The 21,176-nt window shown below is 39.3% G+C and overlaps 1 protein-coding gene across 1 annotated transcript in view; it reads left to right on the top strand.

Annotated features, from left to right (window-relative positions):
• The window catches only part of LOC140478905 (intestinal-type alkaline phosphatase 1-like), a 46,074-nt gene extending 25,171 nt beyond the window's left edge, over positions 1-20,903 (top strand). Inside the window, exons 4-11 of the mRNA XM_072572525.1 lie at positions 2,301-2,475; positions 4,155-4,327; positions 7,981-8,115; positions 8,215-8,284; positions 10,708-10,846; positions 11,452-11,642; positions 16,045-16,161; positions 20,077-20,903. Of these exons, the coding sequence (XP_072428626.1) occupies positions 2,301-2,475; positions 4,155-4,327; positions 7,981-8,115; positions 8,215-8,284; positions 10,708-10,846; positions 11,452-11,642; positions 16,045-16,161; positions 20,077-20,342 (1,266 nt within the window). The 3' untranslated portion in view covers positions 20,343-20,903. The remainder of the gene's footprint in view (positions 1-2,300; positions 2,476-4,154; positions 4,328-7,980; positions 8,116-8,214; positions 8,285-10,707; positions 10,847-11,451; positions 11,643-16,044; positions 16,162-20,076) is intronic.
• Positions 20,904-21,176: the final 273 nt, after the last annotated feature.

A 21,176-nucleotide genomic window follows, 5' to 3' on the forward strand; every position in this document is an offset into this window, starting at 1 on the left:
CCTCACAGTGCCAGGGACCTCAGTTTGATTCCACTCTCAGGCGACTGTCCGTGTGGAGTTTGCATGTTCTCCCCATGTCTGTGTGTGTTTCATCTCAGTGCTCTGGTTTCCTCTCACAGTCCAAAGATGTGCAGATTAGATGGATCAACCATACTAGATTGCCCCACAGTATTCAAGGATATGCAGGCTAGGTGGATTAGCTGTGGGAAATGCAGGATTACAGGGATAGAGTTGGGTGTGTCTGGATGGGATGCTCTTCAGAGCGTGGGTGTGGGCTTAATGGCCTGAATGGCCTCCTTCCATACTACAGGGATTCCAAGAATCTATAAATGTCTTAACAGTCCGCATTTTGTGGTAGAAGTAACAGTGAGGTTAACATTACTCACTAGTATTGAGGACAGCAATATCTGGTGTTTGCAGATGCACATTTTAACATGTAAATGAAGGTGTTGCAGTCTGATTTGCATTGTCCTTTCACAATCTATGCTAACTCAGTTGCTCTTCAAGTGACAGGAAGAGTATGTATTTACAAACTTACTGGCTGATACCTATTAAATACCTAAAAAAAATTTTAAGCTTGTCCATTCAAGTGTAGGTGAAATTTTAATGGTATAATAAGTCTTCATGGCTGCCAAACAACCTCTGTAACAATCAAAATTAATTTTTACCAGTTCAAAGTGTCATTTTATCAGGTTATGATCTGAGTGGAATATGTTTCATAAATGGAAGGAAAATGTCCCTTTTGTTTTATTCACTCTTATCCCTTCTTTTCTCTCTCTCTTTGTTTTGTCTTCTCTGTTGATTTGACAATGTTAAAATCACACAACACCAGGTTATAGTCCAACAGGTTTAATTGGAAGCACACTGGCTTTCGGAGCAACGCTCCTTCAAACCGGCATCTCCAAATCATGATTTGACAATGATTCACACGTTCTAACTTGCATGCCTCAGGGAATTCTTTAATATGGTTGGGTGGAGAGACATACTGGTGTTTACCTTGCCCATACATGTTCCAGATTCCTCATGGAGGACACCACATTATTTTAGGTTCTTGATGGTTGTTGTTGCTCATAAACTCACAGAAACTCTGTGAGCGCCTGGAAAAGTAATAAGCAGCATGTTCTATTTGCTTTAATAAGCTGAAATTTAGTTTGTGAACTAGGTGATGTCTGATTCTTAGGAAATGCTCCCAGAGTCAGTACATCTGAGATTTTCTTGCAATGCTTCTAATTGCTATGAGAAGAAGATTGCTCTTGTCATACTGAGATAAAATCACTTTTACAGAGTTCAGTGACATATCATCTTTTGAAGAGACACATGGCTAGATGTAATAGAGCTATTTGGAGACAAATGTAAATCCACAAATGTCTTGAACATAAAAATGCACAATTGAACATATCCTGATAAACATGCACAATCTTATCATTTTTGGAATTCAGATTTAATTAAAAAATAAAGAAAGACAATTTTGGTCAGTCTAGAAATTTGTTTTAATCAGGTCAGAAAGCCATTTGAAACAGCAACCTTAGTACATTAGTTTTGAGAAGACGTGATTGTCATCAAGTGCTCTGGTTTTGATAGATGAAATGTTTATGATGCTGAGTTTATGACAGGGAGAGTAAACAGAACAGGCCATGAGCTTTAGGTTTTCACTTCAAAACACAATTTTCAATTTCTAGTTCAGAGCAATTGAGATTTTAGTTCAGGGAAACCAGTGACCCAACCAAAGTGGTTTCTAGTCTGTGGAGCTTCCAAGTCAGGAGACTTTGGAAAAACATTTTCAAGTTGTTAGAACTGAATAAGTTTAGGCCATCAGAATTATGACAGGTTTATGCCAGCAGAATTGGAGTGGAATTGTAAAAATAACCCCTGAGCCTTCCAAGGAAAAGAAACTGGGAGGAGTAAATTAAGTAGAAACTTAACATGTTTAGATAAAATTTCTCAGGAATTGAGTTGATTGAAAAGAATAGTAGTGGGGAGCAGGTTTCAACTTTATTTTGCTGTTTGTGTTCAAATCATTCAAACTATCTTTTCTCTATAACTTTTTTTCCCTTCTTTTCTGTAATAAATGGATGCTTCTTATTAAAGAACACCTGCAGCCTTTTGTGAATAACCTTTGGTGAGTAACTACCACAGTAGCCAACTGTAAAAAATTAAATGTATGATCTATCAAGCCAGGTTTCATTTTAGGATCTGACAGGTCCAGTGTTACTATCAGCTGGGATCATTATAAGATCACTTATTGCATTGAAATACCAATTCGCTAACACTCTGAAAAGAACATCTTTTTCTTGATTTAGACGTACAATGTTGATCACCAATCCCCTGATAGTGCAGGAACAGCTACTGCTTACCTTTGTGGGGTCAAAGCAAACTATGGAACCATTGGACTGAGTGCAGCAGCTAGACGAGGAAAATGTAGCACAACTTTTGGCAATGAGGTCATGTCAGTACTTAAGAGGGCAAAAGATGCAGGTATAGTATATTTTGAAAGTACATTTACAAAATGACATTTAATAATTATTCTAATCTCAAAAAATAATAAAATCTGGGAGGAAAATCCAAAAAACGTTTAAATGATAAAGGTGACCGTGACAATTTTTGAACCACTATATGGATGCAGTGAGGAAAGAACCATTTCAGTGGCCCATTATTGCTACATAGTAACAAGAATATTGACCAGTTCTAATAACTTATACACATTTGTTTTGTAACTTGAAGTCTCTTGAAGTCTATGTGCTACCTAGTCCTGATTGCATTACAATGATTTCGGAATGAAATAATCTACATGGATACTTAAGAGTTTACAGGTCTACCTTCAAAGAAAAAAACTTATAGAGAAAGTTTTTTTTGGTGACAGTGTGGAAACAGATGTTGTGTTAGAATTATGTGCCATTTGAAAATCTGGTTTTAGTGTGCAATATTTGTTCCAGTTGTTTCTTACCATGCTTTGGATTTGCCAGTGACATGCTGAAGCAGATACATCTACAGTTGAGCACTGAAGTTCTGTTTAGGCATAATGCTTTCTACTGTATATGAGAGCTCCTTGCAACTAATTCAATAGAAGATGTGAAAATTAGATTACCTACAGTACGGAAACAAATCCACACCGACCCAACAAAGAGCAACCCACCCAGACACATTCCCCTAACTAATGCACCTAGCACCATGGGCAATTTAGCATGGCCAATTCACCTAACCTGCACATCTTTGGACTGTGGGAGGAAACCCACACAGACATGGGGAGAACATGCAAACTCCACACAGACAGTTGCCCAAGGCGAGAATTGAACCCGGGCCCCTGGCACTATGAGGCATCAGTGCTAACCACTGAGCCACCGTGCCATGGTAGTATATGTTTCAGGATGATACAGGAACCAAGCGAGAGGGTGCACATGTTCTTTGATGTGGTATAGGAGTTCCTGGTAGAGGAGGTCCAAAGGAAGAGGTAAATCCTGCAAGGGAAGAGTCCATCTGGCATTCCTGTCCCTTCTTTTGAAGAAACTGATATTACCCCACCTGGCCTCATTTCCTCTTTCTGCACACGAAGGGGAACTCCTAGAAAGATGTTGATGACCAGAGACTCCTTTCCTCCTGATCATTCCGATAAGTTTTTCAGTATGGTGTTAATGAGGCTCACACAGAAATTCAAAGATAGCCTCAAACATCACCAAACTAAAGGAGTTAAATGGTGGAAAATCTGAAAATTAAACTTACCATTTAAACTTCTCCTCCACTCCTTTCCTGCTTGTTTAGAATATTATTCATTTCGTGATAAAAACAGACTGACACACTTATATTCTTGATTACCCGGATAAACAGATTGTACATTGTCAAAGAGTATCATACTCCACTTCAATACAAGTACTGAAAGCCACTTTTTGTGAAGGTAATTGCCACAAAGCAAGGTTGTTATTAAATTCAAAAGCTTTTTCAGAACTAAGTGATTAACATTATATGGTATTGTAGTTAGGTAGAACAGTGACTCTACTTCCTAACTACTCTCTGTTCTCTTTATTTCCCCAATAGATTTATTAATAACTACCTTATTTTGTGTTTCCTAGCTCTGATTTAAAGCAAAATGTATTCTGAATTTTTCTATTCACTAGTTTTCATCGATCTGAAGTAATCTTTAAATTTTTAATTTTGCACAGGAAAGTCGGTTGGCATTGTAACAACTACGCGAGTTCAACATGCTTCTCCAGCTGCTACATATGCCCACGTTGCAGACAGAGATTGGTATGGTGATGGTGAAATGCCATCTGAAGCAATTAAGAAAGGTTGCAAGGACATTGCTTTTCAGCTCATATATAACACAGATATTGATGTAAGTTTTGTTTATTTTTATAAGATATAAAGGTTCATCAAACCACAACACACTTTTATCACAGTTAGCATTTTGAAAAATAATTAATCAGATTTTTCACCTTATAATTATAAATTTATGGTAAGTAAGGGATTAAATATTATCTTTATACTTACTTTCATGCTTGCAATGTAATTTTTCAACAATTTCCGTTTGCTTTCTTAATTTGGTTAACTTCACTCAAGTCTATGTCCAATGACCTGACCAGTTAAAATACGTTTCATTCAAATATTGACTTGTATTTTATTGCTTCACTGTCTTGCTTTGTGTGGGGGAAGCCATGTCTCATAAACTTGATTGAGTTATTTGAAGAAATAGCCTAAAAGATTGATGAGGGCAGAGTGGTAGACAGTTTTTATATCAACTTCAGTAAGGCCTTTGACAAGGTTTTACATTGTAGAGACTAATGAGTAAAATTAGATCACATAGGATTCAAGGAGAATTTGCCAATTGGATAAAAAATTGGTTTGATGGTTGGTTACAGAGGGTGGTGGTAGAGGGTTGTTTTTTTGAACTGGAGGCCTATGACCAGTGGTGTTCCACATGGGTCAGTACTTGGTCCACTTTTATTTGTCATTTACACAAAATGATTTGGATGAGAATTTAGGAGACGTGGTTAGCAAGTTTACAGATGACACTGAAATTGATGGTTTAGAAGATAGCGAAGAAGGTTATCTAAAATTACAAAGAGATCGTGATCAATTGGTTCAATGAGCTGAGGAGTGGCAGATGGAGTTTAATTTGGATAATTGCAAGCTATTATAATTTGGTAAAAGAAACAAGGACAGGACTTATACAATTAGTGGCAGGGCCCTGGATAATGTTGTAGAACAGAGAGACCTAGGGGTTCAGGTACATAATTCTTTGAAATTTGCATCTCATGTTGATGGAGTGGTTAAGAAGGTGTTTAGTATACTTGCCATCATTGCTAAGTCATTTGAGTAAAGGATTTGGTGAAGCTTCTTCCAGAATATTGTGTACAGTTCTGGTTGCCCTGTTATAGGAAGGACATAATTAAATTAGAGAGGGTTCAGAAAAAGTTTGCCGGGATGTTGCTGGGAATGGGAGGTTTGTGCGAGAAAGACATGCTGGAGCATAGCAAGTTGAGGGGTGACCTTGTAGAGGTTTATAAAATCATGAGAGTTATGGATAAGGTGAATTGCAAAGGTCTTTTCCCTAGGATGGAGGAGTTCAAAACTAGGGGACATCTTTTTAAGATAACAGGAGAAAGATTTTTTAAAAAGACATGGTGGGAGGCATTTTTTGTTTATATACAGAGTGAGGCTCATATGTGGAATAACGTACCAGAGGAAGTATGGATATAGGTACAGTTAGAACCTTAAAAAGGCACTTGGATAAGTACATGAATCAGAAAGGCTTGGAGGGATATGGGCCAAATACAAACAAGTGGGACAAGTTTGATTTGGGAACATGATTGGCATAGACCAAAGGGCCTATTTCTATGCTATATGTGACTCTCTGACTTCATTACTTTACAGGACCGTTAGTGTATTACTCTATTCCCACTTACTTCAGAGAGTGCATCATGAAGTCAGAAAACTTTGGAACATTTGGAGCACTCTTGCTTCTCCTGGCTCCGGTGGCATGTTTTTAGTTTTTTTTTCAACGGGGTTACGCTTGTGTTGCCTGTTCAGGCTAGAGAGAGGTCACTGAGAGTCCCTGATGAAGCAGGAGTGCTTCTCCCAGCTACACATTAGAATTGTAGGCATTTATCAGCTACATATTGCTTCCAACTCTCCAGACTCACCTTGTGTTTTAGCTGAACAATCTTGCAACTTCACCATTGGGGACAAGCTACCTTCATGCCTGTAACAGATGTACACAGCACACTGGTACTATAATGATCATTTTCCCATATCTGTACCTGGGCCTGGGCCTACACCAGTACCTATTTTAGGCACATACAGTATTTGTTAAACATAGATTCTATCTGATTCAGGTTAGATACAATTTCTAGATTTTTAAATGTAAAGTTATATTTTATGTTAAATTTACCTTCAACTGTGAGAGCATGTTCAAAAAATAATCCAAAAGAACTATTTTACATTTTGATCTATGCAAATTTCATTCTCAAGACATGTCAAAGTGCTTTATAACCAAGAACAACATTAGGTGCAGTTGGTTAACACATTAGCAAACAGCATAGCTAATTGCAAAAAGCTATCCTACAGACAAAATGATGGTCTACTAAATCTGTCAATGGTGTTATTAGTTGAAGAAGGCATCGCGGAATAGGATAATATGGAGTTTCTACTGAGCTTCGAATTGTGTCATTGAGATCTTCTATGATTACCAATCCAGACAGGTATAGCTTCAATCTAACAGTGGGTATCACACTTCAGTTTTACATCAGCCTAGATAGTGAACTTAGTTTAAAGTGTGGTTCAAATTATCACCTTCTAGCTCAGCGGTGAGGCAGGCAAGAAATTAGACATACTCCACCAAGGACATAGGCATTTCTGTTCATTACAGGGACAAAATTGGTTATATTGCTTGAAGGACAACATTATAAAACATGGAGTAAGTTAAGGTAGCAAGCCTCCTTGAGTTACTGCGTCTGTTATGAGGATTGAACTCCTGGTTGGTCTATTCTGCTCCAACCAACTAGCTATCTGAGCTGACTGATAAGGTACAAGTGATGACAATTTTGTCAAAATGAATCTTTATGAATAAACATCCCTGGATTTGTTTTGTGACAAAATTTAATTATATAAAAGAAATGTATTTCTATATTCTCTCTCACATCAAATTAACCAAGGAGAGATAGTGACCTAGTGGCAATTCACTTGAACTAGTAATCCAAAACTCTGTGTTAATGTTCTGAGGACATGAGTTCAAATCCTATTAAGGCAGATAGTAAACTTTGAATTCAATAAAATTCTGGAATTTTAAAATTTGAAAAAAGCTAGTAACTGAAATCATTGTCAACCAACATAAATGGGTGGCAAGGTGGCTAGCATTGCTGCCTCACAGCGTCAGGGACCCAGGTTCAATTCCTGCCTCGGGCACTGTATGTGTGGAGTTTGCATGTTCTCTCCGTACCTGTGTGGGTTTCTTTCGGGTGCTCCGGTTTCCTCCCACAGTCCAAAAATGTGCAGGTTAGGTGAATTGGCCACGCTAAATTGCTCGTAGTGTTAGGTGCAGGGCTAAATGTAGGGGAATGTGTCTGGGTGGGTTGCTCTTTGGAGGGTCGGTGAGGACTTGTTGGGCCAAAGGGCCTGTTTCCACACTATAGGGAATCTAATCAAAACCTATTTTGTTCACTGATCTTCTTTATGGAAGGAAACCTAATAGGCCCACAGCAACATGGCAGCAACCAAGCTGCCCTCGGGTGAAATAGGCATGGGTAATAAATATTGGACATGAACAAATGAAATTACAGATTGCTTTTTGTCTCTAATTTAATTCCATTAAATGTGATGGCAGCCAGCAGAAAAACTGTAGGTCATGCTACACCAGACACAGAAATGATTGCTGCACATGCACAATTCAGCAACTAATTTTGCAATGGGACTGCAGACTATTAATTATTCTTGCTTGTCCTCATTTAAATTTCATGTGAGAAAAAGAAACTGTATGTTTGTTTTTTTCAGGTCATACTTGGAGGAGGTAGAAAGTACATGACTCCTGAAGGAACACCTGACCCTGAATATCCAGACAACCCCAAGCAAAATGGCACTCGAAAAGATAAACAAAATCTGATTGAAAAATGGCTCAGTATCAAAAAAGTACTTATCAATATTTTTCACAGCCAGATATTCCATTGAGTAATTAACCCAATAATGATGCGCCCAGTTATGAATTTACTGCATTCTAACATTTTTCAGGATGCACAATATGTGTGGAATAAAAAGCAGTTTGATGCTGTCAATGTGGAGACAACTAAGTATTTGATGGGTAAGACCCCAAAATTTATTCTTAGCAACACTGTTTTAAAGTGGGTAATAAATTCTGTAAGGAGGCCCTACATGTGAACGTGGTGATGAGTAATCCTGAGTCACTAGAGTCCATGTTTCAGGATTATGCCCACAGAACCATCCACTCTCAATGACACTCAGCATATTGCTCTCTTGCACTCTTGCTTGCAGATACCACACAAACATGTTGTCTTTTCCTTCTTTGAACACAGGCCATTTGCAATGCTTGCATTACAGGAAAGCACATTATACATAGAGTCATAAAGATGTACAGCATGGAAACAGACCCTTTGGTCCAACTCACCCATGCCGACCAGATATCCTAAATTAATCTCGTCCCATTTACCAGCACTTAGCCCATATCTCTCTAAACCCTTCCTATTTGTGTACCCATCCTGACGCCATTTAAATGTTGTAATTGTACCAGCCTCCACCACTTCCTCTGGTAGCTCATTCCATATATGCACCACCTTTGCATGAAAAAGCTGCCCCTTAGCACCCTTTAAATCTTTCCCCTCTTACCCTAAACCTATGTCAAATGAGTGAGAGTCAGAAATGTGATGTTATGGAATTCAGGGGCTGAGGGCCTTCAGTGATAGATACCTTCTATGTCACTTGCAATGCCTCCCACCTGGCCCATTGGAAATGCAGTTTTGTAGTGTAAGGATGAAGATGTCAGGAGTAAACTGCCTCAGGAGTATCAGGATACACAGATACTCACACCTATCTGATTAGCAACTCCTTGCATCTGCATCTCGCTGACCACTCCATGTGCACTGGCAGGGGCACGTGGCTGTGGAAAAGATATCTGGTTGCATTTGCAGTTGGGAGCTCCTTGTCCAAAACCCTCAGCCATAGTTGCATAAACTGTTCTGAGCCGCTCTGAAGGCTGGCTGCAGAGTGTCCTGCCTGGGTCTGTGAAATGATGGTCAGGTGAAGCCCTATCCTGGTAGTTGGCACTCACCTGTCAAGCACCAGACAAGGTATGCTTTGTGAGATAGCCTTTCAGTCTGGTCATTCCTGCATCACTTCAGCACACTCAAAATTTAATAACATCGGTTTTACTGAGGCTGAACCCTGCTGCTAAGTTTTTGTCTTCTGCTAACTGCAGGCTCTTTCATCGCTCTAACTGCCTTGCTGTCCCAACTTCACCAACTCACCATTGGAAAAGCTGCTCAAGGCAGGAATATGCTGGCAAACTGGCTCAGTGCATTTTTTTAAAAATTAGAATTATCTTTATTGTCACGTGTACTCACATGAGTACAGTGAAAAGTTTACAAGTTGCTACTTACCATGCCATCTTAAGGGTACAGATTTTTAAGTACAAATTCTTAAGAAATAATTACGAAAATATGGAAATAAAAAGTCCAGCATTACAGACCTTTGTGACATCTTAAGTACAAAAGTAGAAAATCACAGGTATCAATTAGAAAAAAAACAAGTTCAGGATAACAGTCCTTCCAATCCAGTTTGTGCTGGCACCTACCCTCCAGTCCACACCTGCATCACCGAGATTGGGAGTCCAGTCTGGGTTCACTTTGAGGCTAGGAGGGGCACTGGCTTTACCTCTAGGCTTACAAGGCTGGGAGTCCATGCTGAGGCTGGAAGTCTGCAATGACTTCACTCAAGGCCCGAGGTGGGGAGGTAAGAAAAAAAGAATGAAAGACAACATATGAAAAGAGACAAAAAAAATAGAAAGGAAATAGATGGGGTGAATGAGTTCTGTCTAAGGAGTCCTACTACACCGCCATCTTGGGAAGTCAGTACGTTTCCTCCAAATCTAACTCCGAGGTCTTGGGCAAATCTCCCACCAACCATTTTATAAAGGGATAAAGGCAGAATAAGTGAATGGGAAAATATGTAATGGCCAGAGTAAAATGCAGAGAAAATTGAGGTTATTCATTTTGCTGGCAGTGGTAGAAAAACTGAATCTTTCGAGATGCTGACAAACTATTAAAAATTGATGTTCATAAACATTTCTCACTGTGCAAGCAACATAGTTATGTACATACAGCAAGGAAGTGGACAAACAGATAATGAGTTGATATTTATTACAAAGCCAGAAGTAATGACATCTTTTTACTTTGATGAGACCACAAGTCTCATTCAGCCAGACAGATTCAGTTATTGTTTTCAAAAAGGAATTGGACAAATGCCTGAAGAAAAACATTTGTAGGGCTTTGCCAAAAGGGCTGGACAGTGTGACTAGCTGAATTACTCTTGTAAAAAGTTAGCATGAATTTAAAACATAGAATGGTCTCTTTCTGAGTAACAGCAGTTCTGTGACTTGTACATTAAGACCATAAAATCCAGTTGCTTTTTAGCATCTCACAGACAAACTTTCCAGCATAAATATTCATATCACAAAGTAATGAATTGATGCATATCTTGTTTTATTGTTAGGTTTGTTTGAACCCAAGGATATGAAATTTGAGTTAAATCGAAATCAGACTATGGATCCTTCGATTGTTGAAATGACTGACAAAGCCATTCAAATTCTCCAGAAAAATCCCAACGGATTTTTCCTATTTGTTGAAGATAAGTAACTTAAACCCTTGCTCAATCCACTTCTAAAAATATTGTCAATTACAGTATTCAAGTTAAATATCTGATGTATTTTTCCATTTGCATCATTAATGTTGAAGTAATCTTTTAAAGGAAGAACACATGCAATGGAAATGGTTGCTTGTGGTAATATATTTAAGTGCCGGTGTTGACATGAGTTTGTTAGCCAAATATAGGGGCCTGGAGTTGAATCTAGCACGAACAAAAGGGATGGAAGTCTATTCTTTTTGATGACTATATGTTACTGGGGTAAATTCACAGTACAGGAATTGCACTGTTTTGACAATGTCACCTCCAAAAGGTGAAAAGAGCTGACAAGGTGACATGTGGTTTACTGCAAGTCACAGTAAATAGCTCTCTCCAGCAGAAACTCTGAGCAACATTCTCCTTAACCCAGGGCACAGCAGCATTTTGCACAGTAGCACAGTGACAACCTTGCCATTGATGCCTGTGATAAAATCAGATGTTCACCTTAATCCAGGGATTAAAGTGGAACCATGTATTTAAAAATCTTGCATAATATTACCAGAATTGAGAAGATATGCCTATGAGTACTGAATCATTGATTATTGTTTCTTTAAGTGGTAGAATTGATCATGGACACCATGATGGAACGGCAGTGCAAGCTTTAACTGAAGCAGTTAAATTTGATGAAGCTATTGAAAAAGCAAGTAAATTGACAAGTGATGTTGACACTCTCACTATAGTAACTGCAGATCATTCACATATGTTCGCATTTGGTGGAAAAGCACTTCGTGGCAATCCAATATTTGGTAAGTGGCAGTATGTTCCTTCTGGTCATAAAAGAAATATCTATTTGAGCTTTGAATTAGGGAATTTTATTTGACAATGTTACTGTGAAATGCCTTGTGGTGGTTTTCAACATTGTTGGCACTAGATAAATGCAAATTATGTTATTGACTGTAATTCAATTGTTAAAAAATGTATTTTCACTAAAGTTAGAATCCCTACAAGACTTAGAATCTCTACAGTGTGGAAACAGGCCCTTTGGCCCAACAAGCCCACACTGACCCTCCGAAGAGTAACCCTCCCAGACCCATTCCCCTCCCCTGTATTTACCCCTGATCAATCCACCTAACCTACACATCCCTGAAAACTGTGGGCAATTTAGCATGGCCAATTCACCTAACCTGCACATCTTTGGATTGTGGGAGGAAACCCACGCAGACACAGGGAGAATGTGCAAACGCCACACAGCCTGTCACCCGAGGCTGGAATTGAACTCGGGTCCCTGTAGCTGTGAGGCAGGAGTGCTAACCACTGAGCGAAAAATTTTGAATCAAATTTTTTGGTGTGAAGTTTGGTTCAATTTTGTAGGAAACATTAGCAAAATCGATCATAAAGTTGTTACAAGTTATGCTGAGCTATATTCATTCAAACTTACTCACTTTGAATGTTGGCATCTGAGTTAATTTAAAATAAATTTAAAAATGATTGTGAAAATTCAGCCTTTGAATTAGTTTCATTCTCCAATTTACAAAATAACCGAATTGTTATGGTACAGAAGGGGGCCATTGGCATCTTGCACCAATGGACTGAAGGGTCTGTTGCCATGCTGTACATCTCTATGACTCTATCACCTAGTACCTAGTCCTGCTTTGTACCCATATCCCTGCACACCATTTCTATCCAAATGATCATCCAATGCCCTCTTGAATGCCTCCATTGAACGTGCCTACATATTTCCAAGTGGTGCATTCCATATCCTAACTGCTCATTGAGTTAAAAAGCTTTTAGGTAAGCACTTCGGGGGCAGTGACCACAACTCGGTGACTTTTACTCTAGGGATGGAGAGGGATAAGTGTGCACTGCAGGGCAACAGTTATAGCTGGGGGCAGGGAAATTATGATGCGCTGAGGCATGACTTAGGATGCGTGGATTGGAAAAATAGGCTTCAAGGGAAGAACACAAATGATATGTGGAGATTGTTCAAGGAACAGCTAATGGGTGTCCTTGATAAGTATGTACCAGTCAGGCAGGGAGTAAAGGGTCTTGTGAGGGAGCCGTGGTTTAACAAGGAATTAGAATCCCTTGTGAAAGGGAAGAGGGCAGCCTATGTAAAGATGAGGTGTGAAGGTTCAGTTGGGGCGATTGAGAGTTATAAGGTAGCCAGGAAGGATCTGAAGAGAGAGCTAAGAGCAGCGAGAAGGGGACATGAAAAGTCCTTAGTTGGTAGGATTAGGGAAAACCCAAAGGCTTTCTATAGGTATGTCAGGAAGAAAAGGATGACTAGGGTAGGTATCGGTCCAGTCAAGGATAGTAGTGGGAAGTTGTGTGTGGAGGTGGAGGAGATCGGTGAGACACTAAATCAATACTTTTCATCAGTATTCACTCAGGAACAGGACATTGTTGCCGATGTGAATACTGAGTCACAATTAATTAGAATGGATGGCTTTGAGGTATGTAGGGAAGAGGTGTTGGAAATTCTGGAAAGGATGAAAATAGATAAGTCCCCTGGGCCTGATGGCATTTATTCTAGGATCCTCTGGGAAGCTAGGGAGGAGATAGCAGAGCCATTGGCCTTGATTTTTATGTCGTCGTTGTCTACGGGAATAGTGCCAGAAGACTGGAGGATAGCAAATGTGGTCCCCTTGTTCAAGAAAGGGAGCAGGGATAGCCCGAGTAACTATAGGCCAGTGAGTCTCACTTCTGTTGTGGGCAAAGTCTTAGAGAGAATTGTAAGGGATAGGATTTATGAACATCTGGATAGGAATAATGTGATCAAGGATAGTCAGCATGGTTTTGTGAAGGGCAGGTCGTGCCTCACAAACCTTATTGGATTCTTTGAGAAGGTGACCAAGGAAGTAGACGAGGGTAAAGCAGTAGATGTGGTGTATATGGATTTTAGCAAGGCATTCGATAAGGTACCCCATGGCAGGCTAATGCAAAAACTACGGAGGTATGGCATTGAGGGTGCATTAGAGGTTTGGATTAGGAATTGGCTGGCTGGAAGGAGACAGAGTGTAGTAGTTGATGGTATAGGTTCATCTTGGAGCGCAATTACTAGCGGTGTTCCACAAGGATCTGTTTTGGGACCATTGCTGTTTGTCATTTTTATAAATGACCTGGAGGAGGGGCTTGAAGGCTGGGTGAGCAAGTTTGCGGATGACACGAAAGTCGGTGGAGTTGTGGACAGCGAAGAAGGATGTGGCAGGTTACAGCGGGATATAGATAAGTTGCAGAGCTGGGCAGTAAGGTGGCAAATGGAATTCAATGTAGCTAAGTGTGAAGTCATTCACTTTGGTAGGAGTAACAAGAAGATGGATTACTGGGCTAATGGTAGACTACTTGGTAGTGTGGATGAGCAGAGGGATCTTGGTGTCCATGTACACAGATCTTTGAAAGTTGCCACCCAGGTAAATAGTGCTGTGAAGAAGGCATATGGTGTACTGGGCTTTATTGGTAGAGGAATTGAGTTCCGGAGTCCTGAGGTCATGTTGCAGTTGTATAAGACTCTGGTGCGGCCTCATCTGGAGTATTGTGTGCAGTTTTGGTCGCCATATTATAGGAAGGACGTGGAGGCATTGGAACGAGTGCAGAGGAGGTTTACCAGGATGTTGCCTGGCATGGTAGGAAGATCGTATGAGGAAAGGCTGGGGCACTTGGGGCTTTTCTCATTGGAGAAAAGAAGGTTTAGGGGAGATTTGATAGAGGTGTACAAGATGATTAGGGGTTTAGATAGGGTTGACAGTGAGAACTTTTTTCCGCTAATGAAGTCAGCTGTTACTAGGGGACACAGCTTTAAATTAAGGGGTGGTAGGTATAGGACAGATGTTAGGGGTAGGTTTTTTACTCAGCAGGTTGTGAGTTCATGGAATGCCCTGCCAGGAGCAATGGTGGACTCTCCCTCTTTATGGTCATTTAAGCAGGCATTGGACAAGCATATGGAGGTTATTGGGCTAGTTAGGTTAGGTAGGCTTCGGTCGGCGCAACATCGAGAGCCGAAGGGCCTGTACTGCGCTGTATTTTTCTATGTTCTATGCTTTTCCTCACTTCACGCTTGCCTCTTGTGTGAATCACTTTCAATCTACAATCTCTTGTTCCTGTTCTCTTTCCAAGCAGGAACAGTTTCTCCCTATCTTTTTGATTCATTCTGCCCATGATTTTGAAAATCTCTCACAAATCTCTTCTCAGTCTTTTTCTCTTCAAGGAAAGCGTTCCCAACTTCTTCAATCTATCCTCATAATTGAAGTTCCACATTCCTGGAACCATTCTTGTAAATCATTTCTGCACTCTCTCTAATGCATTCACATCTTTCTTATAATGTGATGCTCAGAAGTGTACAAAATACTCCAGCTGAGGTCTAACAATTCAATATTGATGGACCATTATCCTCTGTGTGCTCTGGTGAACAATTGTAAAGACATTCTATATAAATGGTCTTACAAATTTGCCACATGCCACGCACAGAGGAAATGTCACACCGATCATTTTGACTATTGTCCTCTGCTCTACAGATTTTGATTTTCTTCTTTAAAATTGTACATTAATTAAAATTTGACTAGATTTTGAATTTGATTGGTTACGAATCCACCAAATTGGTAAGTATTTCTGATCTCTTGTCTGATCCTCAATGATTACAAAATGTAACCTGTTTTGTGACACTGTTTTCACGCCAACTTATTTATAGTATATATCTAGACATTATATATAAAGTTACAATTATGTTAATTAATAATCACTCAGAGGGATATCTATTTATACAGTATGTGCCATTTGTGCAGGAAAGTGAATTCTACAAATTGGACTTGTACTGCTCAATTAAATTTCAAGAAGTTTTTAAAATTGGTATAAAAAAGTTATGGCTAGAATATTATCACCATTCATACACACATTAAATATATATTCACTGACCTTTTATCTCAGTAGCATATCTTTAAAGGGTTAAGCATAAATTATATCTTGAAGTTAAAATTATAAACCTTTAGCAGAAGGCTATTGTGGAGGATTTAGTAATTCACTTGTCCTCAATCAAGTTCATGCTTTGCTGCTTATTTTGGAAAAATCCAAACTAAACTGTAACCAATGAGCTAAATAGGAAATACATTGAATTACATTTTGTTGACAGGGTTTCTATAACTAATATTAATTATTGACTTCGCATTGGTTAGGTAATTGTGAATAATAAACCATATTTTCAATTATTTAATATAGGACTGGCACCAGCATTTGCTTTGGATGGAAAGCCATATACAACCATCTTGTATGGAAATGGACCAGGCTATGCAATCACAAATGGCACACGACCAAATCCAAAGTCCACTGATTATAGTAAGATAATATGAGTTTCATATTTATTGTAGTTACATAGATTAAGGTGAGCACTATAGTAATATTCAACTGCTCAAATTTGTTATGCCATGCTAATTCTACCACACTGACAGTATTAACTAAGACAAGTTGAAGTATTTTTATAATGCTACTCCATATTTAAGTTTACAGTATTTATGAGACACAGGTGAATGAGTTATTGAGGGATTAATATTTCAAAGGGGTTAATTTTAGATTAAAAACTTTCCTCACTTTCTGAAGGATTTAGTCTGGCACTGATTTATTAGATAATTGTAAGCAATTAATATAAATTTCCATATTTCATTGGACCTCCTTGACTTTGTTGAGTAGAGCAAACCAAGTTTTTTTCTCAGAGTTGATATTGTGGGTGTATGTAGGATACATGATAGCATTTGTGGGGATTTGCAGCAGTCTCTATCTTCAGACTGATTTGTCAGAATACTGATACTCATTATAACTAGGCTGCATTTATTTCAGCTACAATACTAGACCACATCCTGCATATGCTGTATTTTGGAAAGGCAAATCAGGGCAGGACTTATATGCTTAATGGTAAGGTCCTGTGGATGTTGCTGAAAAAGGGACTTTGGAGTGCAGGTTCATGCTTCCTTGAAAGTGGAGCTGCAAGGAGATAGGATAATGAAGAAGGCATTTAGTAAGCTTTCCTTTATTGGTCAGAGCATTGAGCATTAGAGTTGGGAAGTCATGTTGCGTACAGGTCATTGGTTAGACCACTTTTGGAATACTGCCTGCAATTCTGGTTTCCCACCTATCAGAAAGACGTTGTGAAACTTGAAAGTTCAGAAAAAATTTACAAAGATGATGCCAAGGTTGGAGGGTTTGAGCTATAGGGAGAAGCTGAATAGACTGGGACTGTTTTCCCTGAAGCGTTGGAGGCTGAGGAGTTACTTTATAGAACTTTATAAAATCATGAGGAGCATGGATAGGATAGATGGAAAAGGTCTTTTCCCTGGGGTGGGGGAGTCCAGAACTAGATGGCATACGTTTAAGGTTAGATGAGAAAAATTTAAAAGGGACCTTAAGAGGCAACTTTTTCATGTAGAGGATGGTGCATGCATGGAATGAGCTGCTGGAGGAAGTGGTGGAGGCTGGTACACTTACAACATTTAAAAGGCATCAGGATGGGTATATGAATCGGAAGGGTTTAGAGGGATATGTGCCAAGTGCTGGCAAATGGGTCTAGATTAATTCAGGATATCTGGTTGGTATGAATGAGTTGGACTGAAGGGTCTGTTTCTATGCTGCTGTATGACTCTAAATGAATGGGAAGACCATCAGTAGTTAATTGTAGGTCAATGCACAACTGGAAGTAGGAGTTAGAATAATTGAACATTGTGTAATGTCAGAAATTTTATCAAGGGAGAAAAGCACAAGGATAGTGGATCCCAATAGAATGGAGTCCTGCAAATGTAATGCTCAGTTCACAAAAGGAAGCACTTAAATTGATCAAAATTTAGTTGATAGAGGGAAATTCCTCAAACAAGCACAGGGACCTTGAGAGATGCTGCCTACTCTTTGACGGAAATAAGTTTCAGCATTCTGCTCTTCTCCACACCCACCTCCAGGACCTGCTGTTGAGGAGGACTCCTACATTCAACTAGTGGCCTCCCATCCTGGTGAGAGAATCACAATGCATGTGATTGATATTCCATTGGCAGAAGGCCTGGGCAAATGGTCATTAATGAATCATATCTATATAGAAATTTGCTTCTCACTTCCTTAAGGTAGAAAGCCTGATGGAGGTCATTTCCTTAAACATGGAACTGCATTAGGAAACCATTTCATCCCAATTTCCTGTATTTTACTGGCTCCCCTCCCCCAACTTCCTTTGGAATCTTTCGGATTCCCTTTCCCAGAGAATAGTGAAGGTTTGGTCTCCGGATGTATCAAGGCTGTGTTAGGTACACTTTCAATCAGAAGGGAGTCAAGAGTTAAGGGAGACGAGCAAAAAAGAAAATGGAGTTAAGGTCACAACAAGATCAACATAGTCTTATTGAATGGTGTAGCAGAACCAAGAGGTTGAATGGTCTGCTTCTATTATGAACTTATGACATAGAGGGGCAGAGGGGACAGGACAAGGAGGAGAGGTGGTAAATGAGAAATGGGATGAGGAGACCGTGAAGAGGAAAGGTAAGTGGGAGGGGAGAAATAGTATAGGGGAAGAATAAGAATATGGAATGTGGAGCAAGATTTCACACTGGCCTTTACATTGCAGACCTAGGAAGTGACAACAGGAGTGTTTTGGCAAGGGAGAAAAGTTGGCAACTGAGTAGAATACAATGCTCTCTGAAGGCTTGGTTTATTCCCTCCAAGGATTGCAGTGGAGCAAACTCTGTTACCTAGAGGCATAAGACAGCTTGTTACATCAGCATTGGTTTGAGAAGTTGCAAACTAACTTGAATGATTACGTCACCACCACTCCCTCACCACCAGATGCCTGGAGGAAGAACGCCTCATCTTCCGCCTCGGAACACTCCAACCCCAGGGCATCAATGTGGACTTCAACAGTTTCCTCATTTCCCCTTCCCCCACCTCACCCTAGTTCCAAACTTCCAGCTCAGCACTGTCCCCATGACTTATCATACCTGCCTTTCTTCTTTTCCACCTATACACTCCACCCTCCACCCCCGACCTATCACCTTCATCCCCTCCCCCACTCACCTATTGTACTCTATGCTACTTTCTCCCCACCCCCACCCTCCTCTCACTTATCTCTCCACCCTTCAGGCTCTCTGCCTGTATTCTTGATGAAGGGCTTTTGCCCAAAACATCAATTTTACTGCTCCTCGGATGCTGCCTGAACTGCTGTGCTCTTCCAGCACCACTAATCCAGAATCTGGTTTCCAGCATCTGCAGTCATTGTTTTTACCTACTCGATTACACCTTTTAGCCAGTCCAGGTACAATGACTATAAATAAGGACTACCAAGAAATATTAACAACATTGGATGGAACTGAGCTGATTCTTATTGACAGAGGATCAGGGATACAATTGCTTTCACCATGTCAGTGCAGTTTTACGACGACAGCAGCAGTTCGGTTTGATTGCAGTTATATATATTGTTCAAATGCCTGTAAAATGAATTAGGAACTAATTAGCCAGGAACTAATTATATGTGTCATGCTTCAGGGACCACATTCATGGCTCCATTGGAAAGTCAGGTTTTGTATAATATAGCACTAGCTTAAGGCAGTTTGCTAGCTTGACAACAAGGTAATTGTGTTTACGATAGATAGGTCTAATCTTTCCAAGAATAAAAAAAAGAGAACAATGACAGATTGTAGTTACCAGCTGCAGACTGTGAGAAAGAAATTCTCGTGTGAATCACAAGTTAAACATTCTATGTAGACACATACATTCCATTAGGTACAATTGTACATAAAACTCAACATTATACAGTGGCACTCTGTTGCCTGCACACAACAAAAACAAAAAATTAACTCATGGATCAAATAACAATGAAATTATTTTGAAGAGGTTGGGGAAAGTAATTCCGTGCAGTAACTGGTTTATTTTTCATAAATATAATTTGGCAAGATGGTGTAAGTGCAGCAACTTTCATTTGTATAATGCCTTGACACAACCAAAAGTCCAAAAGTTTTTTATAAGTACAGACAGTACCAAGCAGTGTAATTGAAATATTAGAACAGCTAACCAAAAATTTGACTAATGTTTTTGAAGAAGAGGAGAGAGCTATCAATACACAGGACTTTATGGAAAGTGGAACTGGAATGGTGAAGATACTATAGCTGAAAATGGGGTAGTGTGAAGCAGGGATGTAAAGGGACCCAATACCTGAGGTTGAAGAAGATTACATTGATTAGGTGGTGATAAACAATGGAAGCATCTAATGAGATTTTCTGATACTTGCAGAAAACAAGAATTATGAACAACAAGCTGCTGTTCCACTAGATTCAGAAACTCATGGAGGAGAAGATGTAGCAATTTTTTCTAAAGGTCCCATGGCTTATTTGTTCCACAAAACCCATGAAGAGAATTACATTGCCCATGTGATTGCATATGCTGCTTGTATTGAACCATATAAGGAGTGTCCACCAAGTCCCAGCAGTGGATCCTCAGTCCAGCCTATGAATCTTCTCAGTATTTTACTGGTGACACTTTATTTTCTCAAGTCCTAAAGCATGTTTAGCTGCTTTGTATATAATGTTTAACTGCCTTAAAATGATAAATTCCATTTAATTCTACAAATATAATTGAAAAGTAATTAATGCTTCATCGTAATTCATATGTTGTATGCTTTTATGTCTATGTAGCAAAAGAAACATACTTTCTTTAATATTTGGTATCTTTGAAAACTTATTTTATTAATTCATGAAATATGGGTGTCACTAGCTAGGTCAGCATTTATGACCCATCACTGATTTGCCTGGAGAAGTTGTGGTGGCTGCAATCTGTGCAATGCTGCTGGGTAATGATTCCCAGATTTGGACTCCACGCCAGTTAAGGATAAGCAATATATTTTCAATTCAGAAAATGTGTGACTTGGAGGGGAACCTGGAGGAGATGATGCTCCCATTCATCAACTTATAGAACTCCAGGGGTTAGAAATTGTAGGTGTGGAAGCTATCATCAAAGTAATAATTAGCCAATAGTAAATGATAATTACATAATTCTGATTGTGGAATAATGTATGAATTCAGTATGTTTTGCAAATCATTAAAACATTATTAATTATGTTCTATTTGACTTTTTCTTTACAAATATTGATTAATTATGATTCCCTTTAGTCACCAAAAGAAGATTGGATCCTAAATCTGAGGCTGCTGTTGGAAGTTGAGGGACACTGAGAGTCCAATTCATCAATTAGTTAACTGAAGTCACTGATGAGATAATACTTTTACTGACCATTAATAGAACAGCATTCAAAAAGAAACAACCAAGTTGGCTAAGTTAGACAGTCTCCTGAACCCAGGTTGCTTGCTTAGTTTGCTTCGTTATCATCATACATATAT

This window comes from Chiloscyllium punctatum, chromosome 6, assembly GCF_047496795.1.
Source record: "Chiloscyllium punctatum isolate Juve2018m chromosome 6, sChiPun1.3, whole genome shotgun sequence".
Taxonomy (NCBI): Eukaryota; Metazoa; Chordata; class Chondrichthyes; order Orectolobiformes; family Hemiscylliidae; genus Chiloscyllium; species Chiloscyllium punctatum.